Here is a 20642-nt window from a genome sequence, read left to right on the forward strand (position 1 = left end):
TAATTCAAGACGAGTCTATGTATTTGCGCTTAATTGTGGCTATGTTATTTTGTAGTTGAGGGTATCTGAACAGTCCGTATCATCCACATTTTCTTCGAACATCAAAATTGAACAGCGGGCTTGTGATTAATAGAGTCCTGGAAACCTCATCATGCGATAGCGCTATAGCGTGAATTTCTCTGGAGTGCTGTAATCTTTTGTGCTGATGGCTTGTGATATGTTCATCTCGAAGGTTTTCAAGCTTCGAAAAAAGAGGATCTCTATCCAACCGTAGAATTTAGTCGGTGAACTGTTATTCAAACGATCTAAGTTTCACGCTCTACGCTCCATAATACAGCCAGAAAAGATACTCTAGTGCGAGCCATTCATTGGCCTGGCAGGTATGAACCAGACTAACCTAATACAACCGACTACCGTAAAAGTCTACAACACTAAAAATGCAACAGATGGAAAGTTGTTTTGGCCTGTTGAGGCCTGGTCTTTTTGTTACTAGGAGGTTCTTAAGGATTCTTTACAGGGCAATTCATTTTTATTCTCATAGATTATTACTTTAAGACTGTGTAATGAATATCCTAGATGTGTATGTTAGCTTCTGGAATAGTTCTCACTTTATACATATATACATTGTTTGTATTTAACCTATTCTCTTTGGGCATATCGTACTTACTTACCTGCTTCATACCTACTATTCATAGTATACCACCCCAAAAGCCTCAAGTTCTACAGGTCTTAGACCAACCCTTACTTACGCTGCAAGCTGGCCCTGAGACTTCTTCATAAAAAACTTAGAAGGAATTCCCGAAAGACATCGTATAGAGTCACTCGCCATGCACCTCCCGTCTCTTATGAAACTCCCTCTCGAGCTTCACTACGAAATCTTATCCCACCTGGATCTTGACGACCACCCTTCTGCAATTTGTGTCTGTCCACTCTGGAAGAACATCGTCTCCGGTAACACCTCGCAAGAACTACGACTTAACTCCTACAGTCGATCCGCATGCATTGGAAAATGGTTCATTGTCAATAGTATCCTACGAAGTGGAAAATTAAAGATCAAGCTGCACCTAACCCCTCAAGGCGTCAAAACCAATATTCGCTTCTTCTGGCAATTCAACACTCAAAAACAAAACAACAAAAACGAATGTTTCGAAATCACCGACTGCCCCATCCTCGATGAACCAGCGGTATCTTGGCCCCTAAACGACCTTGGAGAAAAATCTGGAGATGCGGTTATATACGGTGCTGTTCAGGAGTTAAAAATCGGTCGTCGCCATGTACGGAAATTAATGTTGTTTCAAGATCGGTCTTTTGAGAAGAACAATATTGTTAAGGTTAGGGATTTGGTTCTGGGTGGTGTTTGTGAGGCCGTTCTACCACTTCTTTCGGATTTGAAGGCGGTGCTGGGAAAGAGGTCTAGTAAGGTTGAGGCTTTGGTCCAGATTATTGATGCGAGGATCAAAGAGCCGGCGAATTGTTTGATTATTCATTCGAAGAATGGGGCGATGTAGAGGAGCTGGCTACTAAACTGGTCTGGGCGTGTCGTGTAGCGGGGTGGTTCTCTCTCTAATATCTGGCGTTGAAAACCGATCTCTTTTTTTTTTAGAGAGTGTTAAGATTTTGACACCATGTTTTGTAATCAGATTGTAGACCGATACTCATCAAAACTTTATCATTTAGAGTCACTAGAAAAGCCTACAATTCCCGTTTTGGTAAAGACTTATTTTTAATTATTAGATTACTATTACTGCAGTTAGAACTTTTAATTAAAGGCCTTCATGAACAATGAGAAGGGGTAGCGAGTAAGGTCCTTCACCAACGCCAAATATGTACCAAAATCTGCCCAGGGCTCTCTTCCGCTATAGCACTTACTAGATATGTTTATAAATCAAAAAAATCTAAAGATACCACTTGTTGCGCTTGATAATAGTACTTGCAACCTTATTGCGGCTTTCTAAGACGAAGAGACAAGTAGACAAAGGTGGTTATACCAAAAGCATCTGTCTTCACGCGCCAAGAGACAACCAGTTCCAGATGCAGATAAATAAGCTTAAAACTTTTAAACATGTATGGAAATTTGTATCTGTAGCATACAATAATAATAATGGGAATTGGAAAATCATCGATGCTCTAAACTATGTAAGCTGCCATCCATGTGGATACCCCGTTGTTCCACTTGAAATTTCCTCCTTCAAGTCTTACTGACGTATGAAAAATGGTCCTGATATTCACTTATTGACATCAAAAATTTCAAATTTCCGTCTTGTGTTTACTGAGAGCCCCGTAAGTAATAGCGCAGGGCTTAGGACCTTCTATGCGACGAACCGTGGGTTTATCATGTTAATCAAAAACAACCAGCGGAGCGTGCCAGAGTATTATCTGATATTTCAGTAGGATCCAAAGCGATATCTAGTAAGGTTGGAAGGTGCATGCGCGACTGGAATCCCAGTTTTCGCAGCACACGTATACGCGTATAAAAACGAGTTGAATCCTATTAAGATCTAGTAAAAAACATAAGCCATCCGTGTTCTTAGGCCCTCGGCGATCAGCGATGCATCATCATAGACGATGGATCTTTGCTCTTTTCACAATATTTTGCTCCTGGTGTCCCCAAGAGTAACGTCATGAATTCTAGAATTCTCGGCTCTGCAGTTGGAAATAGCTATACGAATAATAAATTTATATAAATATTTGTAGTATACATCTTATCAAAGAACATCGATGGTATGACCGTATACTGTGCATCTCCTTTAAATAGCGGAGATCTAAGTCTTGTGAGTATTAAGCAGACTTGGCATCTAGTTGCATCCGGATTTGCAAACTTTAGTGAAGCTATTTTATAGGATGACTACAAGACTCATAGTAAAGTACGCCCAACCTCGCTTGAGTCTAGTCCATTGTCGTCATGCAATGCATCGATGATGGCTCATACTATGCCCTTGACTTCCTTCTATTTTCCGTACATGATCATGAAGTTCTTCGTAGTTGCTAAGTCGTATTGGTACTTCCGCGAAGCATATTTTCAGCTGCAAGGTTCTGCCCGCTTAGTTTGTTTATTAGAAATGTTATTTTCACCTTAATATCTCAAATTGTCGCTGCATCCAGTCTTCTAGTTGTAGTCGGCTTCGAGTAGTCGGATGATTACCAAGCGCACGAACTTGATTTTTAAATATTCCATTATATTTCTTCCTTTTAGGGTGAATAGGCTCAACTAGCTATTTTATGTGGACTTCCTCGGCATACATGCTTTTGATAATTATTCAAATGTGCGAAAAGGCATTTGTATCATCAAGAGTGGCAACGGCTGTAAAGTTATGGCTATGGGCCGTCAGATTTGAATAGAGAAGGTCGGATCCGAAAGCAAGTTTGGACAATCAAGTTGACTAAAGTCTGTTGCATCAAGCGACTTCGCGTGTTGGTTTTGAACCGAGTTATAACCTTAAGATATATCGATATATATCCATGGCTTGGGAGTGGTGTAGTTGCGTGCCCCATAAAGGGTTTTTTGTGGTTTTGTATCTTCTGGGAGAATTCTCTTCACATGGGCTGACAAGATTTTTGGGCATCGCGACGATCGACCGAAGTGAAATTATATCGTATAATTGTTTATTCAAGTAGCCGTAGCGGAGGTCGAATCATTATCTCGTACTTTTTCAAGATTTAAAAGACTTGAATCATTCATTTGAAGTTATTTTATCCTGTTCAGACCGGTTGATTCTCGTATTTTCAAGATTTTGGAACTGAGCTAAGGGTAGCCTTTAGTTCTGCGAACTCAAGGCGGGAACCATAGGTGGTGGTAAAGTTTACAGTACCGGTAAGGACCGCAGCATGGAAATTGGCGTCCTCGATATAAACAACCAGTCGTGAAGCCATTGAACTATCACGCGTGTGGAAATAATCTTTTCGTTGAAAAGGATTCGTCGTTAATGTGCATGAAATAGAGCCATCTCTGGGATATCCGATAAAAAAGGATTTACGCTTAAGTTTAAATTGTATATTATCGATCCCAAAGTTTCGTAGTTATGATAAAGTGACGATTTTTATAAATCATAATATTGAAGAGATGACTAAGAGTTTTTATTGAACATAGTTTTGGTGGTTTTGCCTTGAATTTATTTTCGTTGAGACTATATTTGTTAGAGGCCTTGGTAGTTATATATATTCAATCGGTGGTTGTAAACCAAGGATAGAATCTTCCTTTGGGGATGCCATGTATTCGACTGTCTTCATATATATGTTATAATTGTGATCATTAGAGGTAAATAATTGAAATTTGGAGTAGATTTATCAAGTGGAAGACAAATTACTACGATCCTAATCGCCAGTAACAAAGCTATCGCATCATATATATATCAGCTAGCAACCTAAACAAGAGGGTTCGATATTTTAAGCACACACCATAATTCGACGGTCAAGATGCTCCAAACTTCGAACAACAGTACGTTATGAATATATCACCACCATAATTGTGATGGTCATAATAATCGATTCATGGAGATCGTGTGATGTCCATTAAGGGCAAGGGTAATACTACTATATCATTTTTTTCTCTGTAGCTCAAGTTGTCCCTTCTGGTTTTGATCCAAGTAATCCTTGATGTCCATCATAAATGAGGCCTCTTCTGGATCATATATCAATAAGTACCGGAGTATGCATGTTCTACTAGAATGTCGTGATAGTTGTACCTCGCGTCGGCTGATCGTATACCCCTACTATTTATGTCATGAGTGTCTCCATTACATGTTCATACACGTCAAAATGCTATTTCTATCGATAAGACCATGATTAAAGTGAGTGCTGACATTGAAACTCTATGGGCCATTCCTTCAATGCATCTGTGAAGCACCAATTTTCTTCATGCTAGCATTTCTAACATGAAAATCCATCATTAGCACGCGGAGGAGGTTAAAACGTGGCTTTATAGCGTTTCGGAACCTAAATTATTCCATCGAATTTCTCTAATGATCGAGTCTACGTGCCTCATATGTATTGTAGGGTTGGCATTTGTTGGTGTAGTATTAGGAAGGGCTAATGTGGTTGGTCCGACGGGTAAGATGGGTATGGATATTTTGTCGTACGTAGTACACTTTATTCTAGTATCCAGAAACCGAACTTGCAAGCTTCCTTGAATGATTGAACCGATTTTCTTTTGTAGGAGTATGTACGTACAGTTTTTTGAACCTTAGTCTCGTCCCTTCGCGAATCCTATAGAACCTTCATAAAACCTTTGTCATGATCAAACTAGTCGCAGTCACCACATTATAACCAGCTTCAAAGATGTATATACTGTTGTATTACAGGATCTAAAGTCTATATTAAGATCACTGGTTTGCAAGTTGGAGATCTAGAAGCGGTTGATTTATGGAATCCTATTTAAGGGGCTCATATTGCGCTCCAACGAACTAGACTGGGCGCCATAATATCCGTTGCAATCTCCCTGACAGGTTTTGTAGTGATTCGCCATGCTCCTCTATGGCAACATACTTCCTTTGCAGAATGCGGCGCCAGGTTCGGTTTTCTTTGATTAGCTTGACTGTTTTAGGATCATATATACTGAAAGAAACACAGGTATGAAGGGTTATTTATGATATTTTTGTGCGTAAAAATTGAATTCTGTCTTATTCAGCCCGCTCACAGTTATAAGTAGGGTTTGTATATAGTTACTGTATTACGTACGAGATATAGCACAGCGAATGGTATTCTCTTAGAGGCTCTGAAGCTTCTTCTTGTGGGCATCTCGATAAATCTCTTAGTTGGTTGCATAGATCATATCTTAATGCATGTGGTCATATAAATTAAAAGAAAAATGAGGGTGAATGCCTTTAGTAAGGGAGTGTGAAAAGAAGATGTATTAAGGAGGAGTGATGAAAAGATGGTTAGAAGGAGAAGTTGATGATCCCTGTCAAAAGAGGCCTTTTTATAGTCTCTTTACTGAAGATAGGAGCTCCATGACGGCTTCCGCTAGGACCCGCGTCCAAGATATTTCGACTATAAGCCTGTAGAATAGTCTAGCTTGGCCTTAAATTCGGGTGAGAACATTCTAGTTGTGTGAGTTTATAGACTAGGTATTTTAATTTGCCCAGCTTAACCCCAAGACTGTATAGCAGATCCCCATTTTGAAATATGAAGTTGTATACATGTATGCTCAAGGTACCTAATCTTTAGTCTCGGAGCCAGAGCTGCCCATCTCTATATTGGAGCGCCACTCAGCACTGTCCTCAAACCAGACTAGCTCAAGCTTAAGTTTTTAATGCTCCGCCTGTGGAAGTGTCGTACGTTGCGGGATATCGATGTATAGACTTATCTCGTACACAGACCCGAAGCTCCTCAACTGTGATTTTATCATACTTGATGCTAAGTTTCACATAGACGTCCACCAAACTAGATATGAGAGACACTGGGTATATAATATAGTCTCCAGAATGATGTTCAGTGCTCTAAAAACCAATATTTGTACGTTCACCGCGCGTGTATCGAGTGCATCCAAATAAAGTTCTCGAGTCGATAGCTAGATATACAAAACAATCGCTTCCTCTAATTAAGCGAATATTCGAGCGACCAGTATTAACGTATTGCCCGATGATACAGAATTTGTTGCATTTTTGTCCATGTGGGTCGAGCTCTTAATTAATGTTAACTAGCTACAGGGCTTAATTATCTTGCCTAAAGACGCACTTGCGTGTAATTGGCCCAGCTTACGTATGGCAGTATGGGTGAATGACGCCCATGGACAAGGGTATGAGATCAGGGCCCCAATAGAAATAAACTGATATCAGATGAAAGTAACTATGGTTCGTGCACTGAATACCGGGCTATGAGAACCCGACTCTCAGAAACCGCTAACCGTTGTTAACCGTGGCGTGATACAAGATAAGGAATTCCAGAAACATCTTAGTAAACATCTTACCCCATCCCTAGTAGCTGATAAGATGCTATGATCATATGAGAAGTTTTCCCGGTCTGCCTTATTCTCCGCCGAAGCAGCGGCGATATACTACTATAAGTTAGACAAACATTTACGCATCGAACACAGGCTTACAAACACTCAAAATGTTTCAAGTTTAACCGGTTTGAAGAGGCGTGCCCTGGGACTGGGCTGTCAATTAATCTTGTCCTACCAGCATCCCGGTCCTTCGAACCCTAGCTTCTCGCTTGGTTAAACCATCGCTAAAATCCAAAGTCTAAAACAAGTCGACAAGTTCCGACTTGGCAAGCAACTTGAAGCTCAAATATTCCCTGTCCGCAGATACGAATTACCACTTCTGCCCCAGAAAACCTCTTGGAAGTTGCGTTGCGGTTAAGATTGGCGGCCCGATCTTCCCTTCGGGACCGTACCACGTGCATCGATCGGATGTTAATGTAACATTCGGAGCCTAAGAAAACCCCCAGAAGTTGCGTATCGAGAGATGTATCACGCGCTAGTTAGATGAGAGTTATTCCTGTTATCGCTTATAATTTATGCGGGCGGTATACGTATAGTGCTTACGAGCTATACACCAGTGCTGCAGGGGGATAAGTCCGGTGGACATACCCTTGCATTACATGCATTGCATTTTCGTAAAGACCAAATTTTCTCAACGTGAATTCCAAGGTCGGACATCTACGATATGATATTTTTAGCCTGGGACGGGTTTTATTCCGTCCTTGACTCTTAATATCCCAAGATACCCCGGATCCGGCGAAACGTGGAGACCGACTGGTGATCTATAAGAAGGGTCAATCACCCCTTTCGATTATCATGGAAGTTTATACTGCAGGCTCCACCTCGGTACCACATCGGACAATTAAACACTTCTAAAGTAGCTTCGGATACTAGCTTAAGTTGATCAATTTCGAATTTCCCCACAATGTTGTCTAAAGTTTCGTTTGTCGTGGCCGCAGTCTATGCGGTGACTGGATACGCACAGACAACTACTCTCCGAACAACCTCATCATGCCAGGTCGTCTGTTATGATTACGTTAATGCTTGCGGCCAAGGTTACGGTGGATGCGTTCCTCGGTATGTCAATGAAACTAAAATCTTGCGAAATAATTCTATGGAAATATACAATTCTGACAGTAATTTGCATCTAGATGCCCTGGTGAGCCAATGCCAACATTCATAGCTCCAAGCTGCTCGAAGACCACAACCGGTCCAATTACCACGACCTCGTTCATCCCAACCACCACAAAGCCCACGACCAGCACGACCAGCTGTCCAACTATGTGTATCGACTATCTCAATACCTGTGGTGGTATGTGGGGAACATGTGTTCCAAGATGCCCAGGCTCGACTCTCCCAACTTTCACCCCACCACCATGCAAATCTCCTACCACCCCAGCAGTCACTACCACCCCACCACCAACCACTACCCCCAGATTAACGACTACTAGCACCACATCTTGTCCAACTCTTTGCGTGGATCAGCTGAATAGCTGCGGTGCTTGGTGGGGAACATGTATCCCAAGATGCCCTGGACAGACTATGACGGCCGTTACTCCACCGCCATGCACCGGCACCAGGACCACCGTCGTCAATCCACTCCCAACTCTTAGGCCATGGGAGCAGTGCGGTGGTACTACCTGGACCGGCCGTGGAGTTTGCTCAGATGGATATGTCTGCTCCGTTTTCAACGAGTGGTATAGCCAGTGTGTTCCAGCTTAATAGAGTTATTCGGAGGAGGATTGATATATCGAATGTAATGACAATGATATGTAAATATTTCTTTGGGGTCCGGTGTCGTAAAAATAAATAAATAATGAAAAGTTGTACTCGATGACCAAATATACAATAGCGATAGCTCCGAATGCCCTTCGACGTATTTTACGAGAGGGTCCGCTGACGGCATCTTCGTGTGCGAATGAGGTTTATTTTGAGAACTCTATAATGCTAGGAGGGTACAGGGGCTGGACGATTTCCTAAAGTCTGAGGTGTCTTCGGGAATTCACGGCATGTCCAACCGTGTCAGCCCCACCATCCGTCAATTCTTTACCACTTTGAGCCTCACCTCGCTCATTTATTGCCATCCGTAGGATGGTTTGAATTGCGAAGTTGCCCTTTTCGCCGGCCTCTTTCTCATATTTTGATAAATATTTCGAAGCTCCTGATCCCAAAAGAACTTTGCAGATATCTAGCCGGCCCAGAAAACTCGCGACACCCAATGGAGTTCTCTCCCGCCCATAATCGTGGTCGATATTCGTAAAGGGTAATATGTTAATGACTTTGTATAGGTTTCCGGCTACGATGGTAACGAGGAGTATAAGCTCAAAGTTCGTAGCTTCGTTGTGCATGTCCCCAACCGAAATCCAGTATTGTCCTACTATGAGGTCAAATGTTTCAGGTCTAGCGAACCATGCTGCTTCGTGAAGGATTTCACATGTAACTTTTAGCCCTTCGTGGCTTTTAAATATGACCTGTACGGTTTCGTACGCATCACAGTGGACGGCAAGTCGGAGGAGGGACAAGGCTCCAGTGCCAGTGAGTAGCGGTATTATCTCCATTGAGAGTGCACATTGCAGTTTCTGTTGCTTCAGAGGGGCATTCCAGCGAACAAAGTCCATGGCGTGCTCAAAATTTGTAGTATCCTCTTCCGGCAAGTTCCAATCTTGAAATACTATGCCTTCGACGATGCCTTCGGCATTCACACGCCATAACTTCCTAGATAACCGTTCTCGAGAGAAGGCCATCTCCAACTCGATTTTTGTTTGTGGATATTCCGTTTTATTACCATAGCGAATAGTGGACCCGGTTGTTTCGTCGAGCTTGTCGAAATCAAATAGGTTTTTGAGCTTTTCCAGGTCCGGTTCGTATCCCGGGTCCCAGGATGCCCTTAATTCAGTGGTCTGATTTTGGGGAGATGATTTTGTAGGCCATATATCATTGAACAATCGCGAAGTTCCCTCGAAATAAGATAAACTCTGGGAATCTCTCACGGGCCGTATTAAAATATGTACTGAATTCTGAGGAAATATATCGACTCCGAGATCCGTGCCCAAGCTGACGAATATATCCAGGCGCTTCGACAATTTGGATAAAATGGTGATCCGGTTTCGCAGTAGATCACGGTCACTGGGACAAAGGCTTTCGACCAAAACCTCTATAGCGGCTATACCACGGTCTATTTCAGTGTCCAGGGCAAAAATATGGACTGTAGTCTTTTCCCTTGAAGTTATCCGGGTGTTAAGGTCAGAGACTGGTCCAAATCTGCTACTTAAGGTCTTGTTTTCTGTTTGAGACTTTTCAAGACTTCTACCATGCTCACTATAATATCGCAGACCAATTCGTTCAATAAGGCCCTGGCGCCGAAGCCATAATAGTACGCACTCTGTATATTCGTACGGTCCCGAAGTGAACGCATCTCGAAAATCTGGAGAATGGATTGCGTGAAGATCCACGCCGCTTTGTAAAGGTAGTTTGGTGCGAGAAATATTGATTTTCTGGATTGATAATTGCAGAATGGAGTCGACCCTCGGATGATTGGCAAGTTCGCTGTCTAAGGATATGCGCTCCGCTATATACTCTGCTACCACAGGCGACCAATTAGCCATTGCGACCTTGAAAAGATGACAGAGTCCATTTGGCCCCTGAAGTTCGTGTCTTTTGTGGCCAAAAGTACTCGGCAGATCTAGAATCCCTGAAAAACATTTTACTCTATCCAGCCTTATGCTCAGCCGAAGTGCAGTCGTTGTTGGATACAACTTAGAGTCTGTGAGGTAGAATAACTTGTGTATATATTCACCCATGGTTTGATGCGTAGATACCCAGGAACCCGCGTATATGGCCCTCCTGCTACGTAAGAGCTCCTTTATATAATGACAGAGGGAGCTATTTCCAGCTGTACAGTCGAAGTCCTTGCGGATCTCAACAGTGGCATTGTAAACGTGCACTAGGTCCGAAACAAGGTCTGGAAAATCGAGGGCAACGGCGGTCCACAACAGAGAAGGGGAGAAATCGGAAATTGGGGGGACGTTCACATCAAATCCTTGTCGTAGGAGAAGATAACAGATATCAATATTTCCGTACTCTATCGCATATTGGATTGCCGTTGTGCCGACTTTGTCGTTTAAAGTCTCTCGTTGGCTCAAAGCCTCCTCTCCTGGGAAGCAAATTCGGAGCATTAAATTTACAATAAGTTGGTCTCCAGTCCGAGCAGCGCCATAGAGCAACTCTGTAGCAAAATTTTCAACAATGAGTTCAAATCCAGTCGAATAGTGATTTGGGTTATTGGCAAAAACTTCAGGTGACGTATTGATATGCCTTGATTTTCTCAAGCGAGCCTCCCGAAGTATCATTTCGATTGTCTTGATATGTTTCTGAATTATTCCAGACTTTAGTAATTGATTCATGATCATACGCCTTGTAGAGCCTCCGTCAATGTTGTTCGAAAGCCTAATCATATAAGCCTTCAAAAAGCATATTACCTCGATTGTTGATTGCGATGATTCGAGTAGATTGAGTCGCATTTTAAATAACCATTCTACGACATCGGTGATTGGTTTATGTGAGAGCACCTCCTCTATTACGGGATATTTCTTACTCGCTCTAACGAGCGACTCATATGATCCTAAATTCATGACGATTAGACACCGCAATAGGGTAAATTTGGGCTTCACTGTTTCATAATCGCCCAGGAGGTGCGAAAATACCTTCAAAAATCTCTTCGAGGTGATTTTCGAATAGAATCGAAAAGCCTACGCCCGGAGTTGTGTGGAATACATTGTTGTAGAGAGCAACAGGATGAAGATACTCTCGAACCTGTGAGGATATGATAACGCGTAATTGAGCCGCATCTGGCGAAAACTCGCGGGGTAAGAGTATGGCGTCTGACGATTCTCCTTCACTAGCGGGGTCCTCGAAACTTATATATGGTAGTAGCTCACTCGAAGAGCTAGAGGCAATAATTATCGAATTATTGGAGGGCGAACTTGGCAATGAGAATGAAGCGAGTTGAAGTGATACGCCTAATTTTGCAAGTTCTTTGATAGGTACTGGCGGGCACGGCAACGAAGTAACTGGGGTACCTGGCGAAGGGGAGTACTTCGATAGAGAGACCATAGAGTTTAGGAACAAACGACCTTGAGTTCCTGACGCCACCAAATCCGTGTTTTGGGGAGACGGTATCGATGGGGTTGGGGTAAAAATCTCCATTCCCTCGGGAGTTGCCGGTTCAATGTCTGCTTACCCCGAGCTCTTAGCACTATTTTCAGCATTTCCAATTAGGGTTATCTTACTTTTTTCATTTGGCTGTGCTGCAACCCGGCGCTGATGCTGCTCAATGACGGAAACGTGGTGTCGACCTCTCTTTCTCCGCAGTTCACTTTCGTCTAGTTGTCGATTGCCTAGTTTAACACCAGTTTTCTTGCCATCTCTTGCTCTTTTCCTCTCACGAGTATCTATGCAATCGAGGTCACTGCCTTTTATATTCTTTTTCAGGCGCCAAACTTCATTGACCATGCGAATATATTGGGCCTTACTATATACACCGATCAAATGCGTCAGTATTCTTCGATCGGTAGTGTTAACATAATATGAAAGATGCAAGTTATCTTACGTTGCGATGAACCCCAAACTTTCTTCCATTACCAATCGTACTTGGTCCAATGTTTTTCTTTCTTCTAAGTAGAGGCGACTGATATCGCTCTTGTACGATTCCCAAGTTTCTTGTGATATCTTGGCGACTCGAACCTTATTGGGCTGTACATGTTGTACCTGCTGGCTAGCCATGTCAAGATGTACGGAATCTTTCTTGAAAACTATACAGACTATCAATCTGTAAAGCAGTAATTACGATTGAAATTGTTAAAAAAATATTTCTATAATATAGAAGACACTAGTATCAAAGATAGGTGGAAGCTGTTATATTCGTCGTTGCTTGGTGTTGAATATGAAGCCCAGAAACAAGACGACGGAACGAGCCCTTATATAGACTCGATTTCCTGCGACTGGCAAATTAGCAGCCTTGACTCCTGATACTGCATTGGGCGAGTTGCATACCTTTTTACAGCGTCACTTCACAGGTTTGGACCTAGGTACCGTTTCCATGTGTGCAAACCGCCCTTTTATTCTATTGGCTCCGGACAAAATTCGTCTCTGTTTTATTGGATGGAAACAAAATTCGTCCCCGCCAGCCGAGACATGATTGGAGGAAGGGTCACGCAGCACCCAAAGTTACATGTAAATACATCTGATGCAGCCAACCTCTTCGGATCCTGTGTTGTGCTCACAAATTCCAACACCAGCCACGAAGGTCCCATCGAAACGCCCACCGAAAGTGGCTTCTGGTGTCGCACAGGACTAGCTACCAGGCTCACGTAACCTACATGTTACTGGTATACCTGATTGCATAGGCGGACATTACTATGCCCAACCTCAACGAATATAACAAGCTTCTAGATACGATACCTCACCGATAGCATCCCCAAATACTTCTCCACGATGTCATCTCCTCACCTCTTCTCCACTTCCGCCGACCCAGAGCTCGAACCACCATTGATCCAGCTACCCTTAGCTCAGGTCCCGGGTGTACCTCCACAGTCACCACCTCCAGCCCAAACAGCATCACCAAACGAGCCTCAAGGTTCTCTTACTCCTGTTCCCCTACCGGAACCAGATTCAGACGATGATGAGGCCTCTGCACCTCCGATAACACTCTCTGCGAGTGTGGTGCTCACAAACATACCACGTGATAGCAGGGTAGCTCTCGCGAATGCGTTTATGCCAAGCACGGCCAAAGGTGCCTATCTCGATATCTCTCTCGCTTCCTATATATAGAGTCAACTAGGAAACACATACTGACTTGGGGGGTTTTTTTTTGAAAAAAAAGTGACAATACGCCTCTTATCCATCGGCTCAGCACCTTCTCTCAAGAAGAAAGTATTTACCCTCACCGCCTCTAAAAAGTTCTCCGTTGTTGTGAACTTTCTTCGCAAAAATCTAGGACTCAATGGGCCACCTCCTGGTGCTTCACCCAGCAGTAGCGGGCATTTGACCACGCAAACCAATACCAACGGACAAAGTCTCTTTGTATATGTGAATAGCACATTTGCACCCGGTTTGGATGAAGAAGTGGGAAATCTATATAAATGTTTTAAGAGGGAAAACGAGTTGGTCGTGAATTATTGCTTGACACCGGCATTTGGGTAGTCGTTCTGGCATATGCTATTTCTAGTTTTACCACCTGGAGAATAGGAGTTTTGGGGATTATCTTTGTGTATGTTTAGAATTCCAGGGTCTTTTGATTTTCAAAGCGTTTTTCTGAATTTAAAGGACGATTTGCATACTTGATGGTGGTTGCGTATGGCTGTTTCCTCTCCCAATATTGCTATATAGCAAGTATTTCGTATTGTCTACAATAAATATCAACCATATCGCAATATTAAGTGCCTATATAAGCTCCGATATGGAGCTCGTAACTAAAATTTGACCATCTCTCTCTTGGTATCGAGCAGAGGAGATATCGCAGCTACTATAGGCTTTACCGCTTATCCGGACCGTTCGGTGCCGGAATAACGGTCCCGATATTGCGATCAGACATTGGGCATGATCATGAGGAGAACAATGGCATTCTTTCGAGCTACAACGATAGGAAAGTGACCATGTGAATAGCTGTGAGGGGTTCTCGTATGGCTGTGCCGCATTTGTGCGTCCTATCAAGTTGGTCACCGGGTTCTTTTTTTATACTGCGCTCACAAACCAAAAGATTCCTAATAATGCCCAGCTTTGAACAAATTTAAAATATCGGGTTGAAAATTCTACCGGGCTAAATTTCATTGATTTTGCTACGCTTATATTGCGATTTCGCTTGAGGTTAGGGTTATGCGTCATCAGGCTACCTGATCTAGACCTTGCGATATCTAACATCGATGTACATCGGCGGGCTAAAAGGAAAAACATATATCCCAGCTAGCTAAGGCCTCAGGGTCAAATAACTTAATATCGCAAAGATTATAACGATAGACAAGTATCTACCCTGCCTTGCGGGGATCAAGAATAAGAGTGCCAACCCAGCTCTCCGATAGAATATTATCCGGCAGGGCACTAGTTTTCATAGCCCAGAGATACCCCGCTTCAAAAACTCTTTTCCACCAACTTGACGCGTAACGTCTCTGCATTTATTCTCCTCTCCGTCGTCGATGTAGGCATATTTGCAACCGCTCTACTAATCTCGAAGGTACAGTCGACATTGTGATTCAGATCTTTGCTGACCTCATCTCGCGTACAATGGACGGTTTCCAATGCATCCATGCCATAGAGAGTCCATACCCTTATCAACTCTTCAACTATCGCGACGGCAAAGCGCTGATGGAAGGCAAATATTAAGCCATTTGGGAGATCATCGTGCCCCAGGTATTGTAACTCAACCCTCTTCACCTTTATCATCCGACTCCATTTCATGAATCTGTTCAGCTATACACCCGTGGTCGAGAATAAGGATGTTAGCGCTCTTGTAAAAAAAAATCCTATCAATAAGCTATAAAAAAGGGGGCTTCATACCACCCAAGCCTGTGATTTCCATCTCATAGAATGCAAAGAAGGTTCGCCAGAGACCTCTGTACTATCCAGCCATAACTCTTCGACACCTGGAAAACTTCTACTCAAATAGCAAGCGATTGGGTAATACTTATGATCTTCTTCAGACATTTGTGAGAACTTGAGTATCTTGAGGTTCGGAAAAACCACCGCCTCGCTATATTTACCATCCCAACCGTATATCTTCAGCTCCAATACTTTCAAAGTATCATAGGAATAAATTAGAATTTCAAACGGATCCAATCGAGGGGGTCGGAATCTCTCATATTCGTGTAGATCGAATCTGATACACTCCAAGTCCCGAGGATAGTTTATAGACATCTCACCGGTAGATGCTGCTGTATTTGGTAGTTCAGAATTGTTTAAAACCTCTATTGCAACCTTTCGAAGCGTAGCCGGTTGGTTTTTCGAAAGTGCGTTCATTACTTCGATATATTTATCCGAGTGACAATCATAGTATGCCATGCGAAAGGATTTAAGAACAGAGAAAGCTCCTGCTGTAATTCCATCAATGAGATTTCCAAGGGATCTTTCCATTAGTTCGGGACCCATGGAGTGACAACGGTCGGTATCTTCGTCTTCATTTTTATCCCCCGGAGCGTGAACCTCAATATGTCTTTTGAATAATTATAAGTTAGCATTATATACCACCATGCTCATTGACAAGTACAAATCCGGCCATGTATTGGAGTACTTAAAATCAATACTAAGGGCTTTTTACCTCACCGCAAGCAGATGTTCTGAAAACCTCTCCCGCATCTTAAAATCGAAGAATTGTCCAACATTCATTTCCTCCAGATATAAAGCGACACAGACTTCTCGAAATCGCTTACATGTTTTTGAAACCGACTCTAGAAGGAATCTTTTGGTGCAGAACGAAAATATGTTGCATAACAGTTCGGTTGGCATCCGTTGAAAGTGACATGCTTCCACTGTGGGAATTGTAGAAGCACGTCGAACGGGATATCGATCAGACTTGTCTAAGGCGCCTACCCCAAGAGTACCATCGTGACTTTCGAGAGCAGCCATTGTCATCCCATAGGTATTAAAGAGACCTTGAACCTTGGTAACTCGGAGGCTAAGAGATGATAGGACCAGTCGAAGGAGGCTTAAGGATCTGGAGCTTGAAGCTCAACACATCGAACCAAGGTCTTTGTTAGGATGTGATCTTTTGCTCGGCATTACTTGGCATGTCAGATCAATGAGCATACGAGTCGCCCTCTGCATGTATACATATGTGATATCGACGCGATAGATAGATTCTTTCTCATCAAGATATTCTTTCTCCCATACTTACCAACGCTCATTAACGCATGTGGATGGCCATAACCTGCTATAACTAAGTACCTATTTAATATTTGAGTTGTCTCATCGATCGCGATCGCCAGACTCCTCAACCGCCTTTCTTGATCTTGTACCTAAATCTATAGCCATACCTAGGCCTAAGTAGACTACCACCCAAGTTAGTCTCACTCAAGTTAAGTGTCGGGATTGGAACCAATAGCGCTATCACATGATCATTTTCAAGAACTTGTAGCCAATACAAATTTATATGTTATATACTAACTCCAATATTCTATTAGTTGTACATGAATATTCGGTCGAGATTGGTCCCGTAGTCGAGATGTATATACGTACTTAAGTAAGTATATATACATACCATCATGACCAATATATCAGTAGATTATAAACACCAGCCTATGAAAACAGACCTCCAATCGTATGAATAACTCCACCAGCCGCACGCCCCACAGTTTTCCCAGCGTCTTCTTTAAATTGACATTCCAAAAGTTAGTCTCCATATCAAGTACCAAAACAGAACCCAAAAAAGGTGAACAAGTTTTAACAAGGGAGGGTTTCAAAGATAAATATAAAAACTTACCGACTTCGTGCCAAATATTCCCTGCCGTACGTCCTCCAACCCTCCATACATCTCCTGCAGTGCGCGACCCAGTGTTCCAAACATCTTTAGCGACATCACCAATATTAAAAAAGGAAGAAGTTACACCAATCCCGGACACACCACTAAGATTCGAAGCCATTAGTCCGGCGTGAAGTCCTCCGACGCCTGGACCCGCCAGAGCATGCTGTTGTCCTAATTGCTGTTTATTAAAATCACCAGTGTCAAGTCTCTTTCCTGGACGGAAGGACTCGACTTCAATATTCTGGCCAGAAACATCCGTGGTTGTGAAGACAATGGTTAATACACCAGTAGCGTCCGTTCGGAGCCATATACCCGCCTGCGAAAGTTCAACCTCTTGTCCATTGACGAGACCTTTGATATACCCTGACGAGGATACGAGAAGCGAGCAATAAGGGATTATAGAAGGATCTTCGTCACTATCACTCCCTTCACTGCCTGGAGTGACTTGGATTCGGACAACATAGCCTTCGGTTTCAAGAGTACCACTGTCGGAGGCATGGTAGAAAGGATACCTATTCCATCGAGAATCGTGGGAGCTCTGCTGGAGTAAGGTAAGGTTCCCGTCTTCGTCAACAGACAGAAGAGTATTTAGTCTCGTCTTGCTGCCATTGGAATCTTCGGCCGCGGCCGAAATGCTAGAGAAACGAGTCGAATTTCCTTCCGTCAACAATGTTCCTGTTGAACCGTTGGAGAGGTCAGTTACAGTGGTGTCGTAGTATAAGAGACTTTCATCCGCAGTCGTATAGAAGATTCGAACATGTTCAGAATCCTGTACAATGTGCAAGTCCTTAACGCCGATGGCGCCTTCTGATTTTGAAGTGATGACCTGTCCCGCTTTTGCCGGCAACATGTATTCAGAGGATCTCAGTGCCGTTATAGTGCTGCCACCTGTAATAAGGACCGAATTCCTTTTCACGGCATCAAAAAAGGTAGAGATGCATTGCGTGTCTAGAAGTAACAATTAGTAATCAGGCGTCATAACATGGAGCAATCCAAATAAAGCCTCACCTTGAGGAATCTCTGGCTCAACTACAAAACCTTCGCTTCGGCCTCGAAAGATCTTGAATTGAACTTTTCTCTTTCCACCGATCTCATAAAGCACGAACAAGCCTTCACCAAGAGGCGATGTTCCAAAGGCAACATCGAATATCTTCTCGGAATTGGTATCCAAAGTCCATTTAGTATTCAAAGAGAGAGAACCATCCACAACATGAACAAAGCCGACTTGTTCCTCCTTTGTGATTCTTTCAAGAGGTTGGAAAGCAGCAAGTATCAAAGGGTATTCTGACTCGGACTCAGAGTCGCTCAGGAAGATGTGATGAACAGCCGGAACATCCGCTCCTCTAATAATGTTTGAAGTAGGTACTGGGTTAGATAAACCGCTGACATCAAGCTTATGAACAAGCAACAAGCTCGATTTATTATCACCACTATCAGTGGCAATGCAAATGTCCAAAGACAGATTTGGCGATTGTTGAACGTCAAAGGTCCGAATATCCGTCTCGATTCCAACTAATTTGCCGAAATTGATGAGAGTGTGAACTCCTTGGATATTAAGAATAAGATTCAACTTCTTCTCATCGCTGAGACTGAAGCAAGCCAATTTTGAATCTTTATCCTTGATTGCGACAAATCGGTTCCCGGCTTTAATTGGTTTCGCCGGAATAACGTCGGTCGTTAATTGGGAGTCGACTTTGATGTGGACCATTTTCGAGATATGTACATAAATAAGAATATATTTTGAGGTAAGTGAAATTGGAAAATTGTAATGGTGACTGGATTTCGGGGGAGTGAAGCTGGAAGAGAGATGTTGTCTATGTCGATATATCCCAACAAGAGGGACAGAAATCAGTCCCTTTATACCAATTTGCAATCCTTAAAAAAAAAATCAACTTGACGACAATTACAAACCCCGACTCCAAAGGTTATGGGTATCGTGATCCCATGTCACGGCTTTGGAATGCATCTGTCCATTGAATGGCGAAGTGAGGTTTTGTGTTGCGCCCGAGTTCACAGCAGCTGAAGCTGGCGTCATGTCGGATAGCTGCAGTGGTGCAGGCCAGAACATCTACCAGGGCTGGCCAGGGCTCACCATTCAATCCCTACTTTTTGTCAAAATGAAATTTCCCATCGATCGAAGTCGGAATTCGTCAGATACACTATCTGTTAACCGTTCGTATACCCCTAATTGCACGAGCATGTAGAAAGTGAATATTGTGAAGACTCGAAAATTCAAATTCAATATAAGTTTATAAACTTATATAAATTTAGGTATAAAATCCAAGCAACGTAGCCTCGAGAGAATTATAAACTGCGTCAGCATGCATGCATATGCACCAGCGAGTAAGCCAAAAAATTAGCTTAGCAATTTATCGGAATTGATCCGACGAAAATATTATCCGATATTTGTACGCTTTATGCAGCCGCATGCCAAACATATGTATATTTACTGCAGCTGTCCTAGCCTCGAGGCCAGCTGTCCAAGCCCATGGTGAAGTAGGATGGTGTCGCATTCGGAAAATAGAACCCTGCCGAAATCTCAATTAATCCTGGTCGAACATTGAACACCAAACTTCTTGCATAGATATGCATAATATACTGCTACATATATCGTCAGAGATCAATGAATTAAATGTACAGAAATACAGGCGATGCAACATATTTGAGTACTTTTATGTATACAAGAAATACATTTTTGAGATTTAGGATTGATACGGTCCGGATACTCTCGCTGGACCCACTTTGGTATTATTTGCGCCGCATTGATAGGCTCATATTCTAAGATATGTCAAAATACCTGAAGGCAAGAACGGGTTATTGTAAAGCTACTGCCGCTCGATAATTCTATATCAAATTTGGTCCGGATTGAGAAACCAATCCATGTTCCGATATACATTATGGATGACTTCATCCAGATCTTCCACCTCTATCCCTGGTTCCCGTTGCTTAACCTTATACGTAAGATGAAGTTCAAAGCACTTGTCCCAGTCATAAACACATAATTTCAGCAATTCCAAGTCCTTCAACCCGTCTGCGTACCATCTTTCTATTAGAGCTCGAGTGGAATCTTTTGCGGCTTCAACGCAATAGCTTAGATCTTCTTCGAAGATTTCATAGGCCTCCATTTGAACTTTGCGAAGCTTTTTCATGGCGCTCCATTCTCCATCTCGTTGAAAGTATACATATGGTCAGTGGTTTAAGCCCTCCAAATAA

At 42.8% G+C, this 20642-nt stretch overlaps 7 protein-coding genes across 7 annotated transcripts; 3 read left to right on the top strand and 4 right to left on the bottom strand.

Annotated features, from left to right (window-relative positions):
• Positions 1–827: 827 nt before the first annotated feature.
• On the top strand, positions 828–1508 carry AOL_s00210g316 (uncharacterized protein; the record flags this gene model as incomplete). The annotated part of the gene is made up of 1 exon (XM_011129117.1): positions 828–1508. One exon carries the CDS (start codon positions 828–830, stop codon positions 1506–1508), a length of 681 nt encoding a protein of 226 aa, XP_011127419.1.
• Positions 1509–7844: 6336 nt separating this feature from the next.
• AOL_s00210g317 (uncharacterized protein) lies at positions 7845–8641 on the top strand (the record flags this gene model as incomplete). Its single annotated transcript, XM_011129118.1, has 2 exons — positions 7845–7996; positions 8071–8641. 2 exons carry the CDS (start codon positions 7845–7847, stop codon positions 8639–8641), a joined length of 723 nt encoding a protein of 240 aa, XP_011127420.1.
• Positions 8642–8895: 254 nt separating this feature from the next.
• Positions 8896–12700, bottom strand: AOL_s00210g318 (uncharacterized protein; the record flags this gene model as incomplete). Its single annotated transcript, XM_011129119.1, has 4 exons — positions 8896–11540; positions 11623–12150; positions 12208–12449; positions 12528–12700. 4 exons carry the CDS (start codon positions 12698–12700, stop codon positions 8896–8898), a joined length of 3588 nt encoding a protein of 1195 aa, XP_011127421.1.
• Positions 12701–13411: 711 nt separating this feature from the next.
• AOL_s00210g319 (uncharacterized protein) lies at positions 13412–14119 on the top strand (the record flags this gene model as incomplete). Its single annotated transcript, XM_011129120.1, has 2 exons — positions 13412–13709; positions 13800–14119. 2 exons carry the CDS (start codon positions 13412–13414, stop codon positions 14117–14119), a joined length of 618 nt encoding a protein of 205 aa, XP_011127422.1.
• Positions 14120–15043: 924 nt separating this feature from the next.
• AOL_s00210g320 (uncharacterized protein) lies at positions 15044–16534 on the bottom strand (the record flags this gene model as incomplete). Its single annotated transcript, XM_011129121.1, has 3 exons — positions 15044–15382; positions 15470–16121; positions 16227–16534. 3 exons carry the CDS (start codon positions 16532–16534, stop codon positions 15044–15046), a joined length of 1299 nt encoding a protein of 432 aa, XP_011127423.1.
• A 669-nt stretch (positions 16535–17203) lies between these two features.
• Positions 17204–19137, bottom strand: AOL_s00210g321 (uncharacterized protein; the record flags this gene model as incomplete). The annotated part of the gene is made up of 3 exons (XM_011129122.1): positions 17204–17274; positions 17388–18377; positions 18438–19137. 3 exons carry the CDS (start codon positions 19135–19137, stop codon positions 17204–17206), a joined length of 1761 nt encoding a protein of 586 aa, XP_011127424.1.
• Positions 19138–20278: 1141 nt separating this feature from the next.
• On the bottom strand, positions 20279–20578 carry AOL_s00210g322 (uncharacterized protein; the record flags this gene model as incomplete). Its single annotated transcript, XM_011129123.1, has 1 exon — positions 20279–20578. One exon carries the CDS (start codon positions 20576–20578, stop codon positions 20279–20281), a length of 300 nt encoding a protein of 99 aa, XP_011127425.1.
• Between the last annotated feature and the right edge of the window lie 64 nt (positions 20579–20642).

Source organism: Orbilia oligospora (assembly GCF_000225545.1).
Source record: "Orbilia oligospora ATCC 24927 unplaced genomic scaffold scaffold00210, whole genome shotgun sequence".
Classification (NCBI taxonomy): Eukaryota; Fungi; Ascomycota; class Orbiliomycetes; order Orbiliales; family Orbiliaceae; genus Orbilia; species Orbilia oligospora.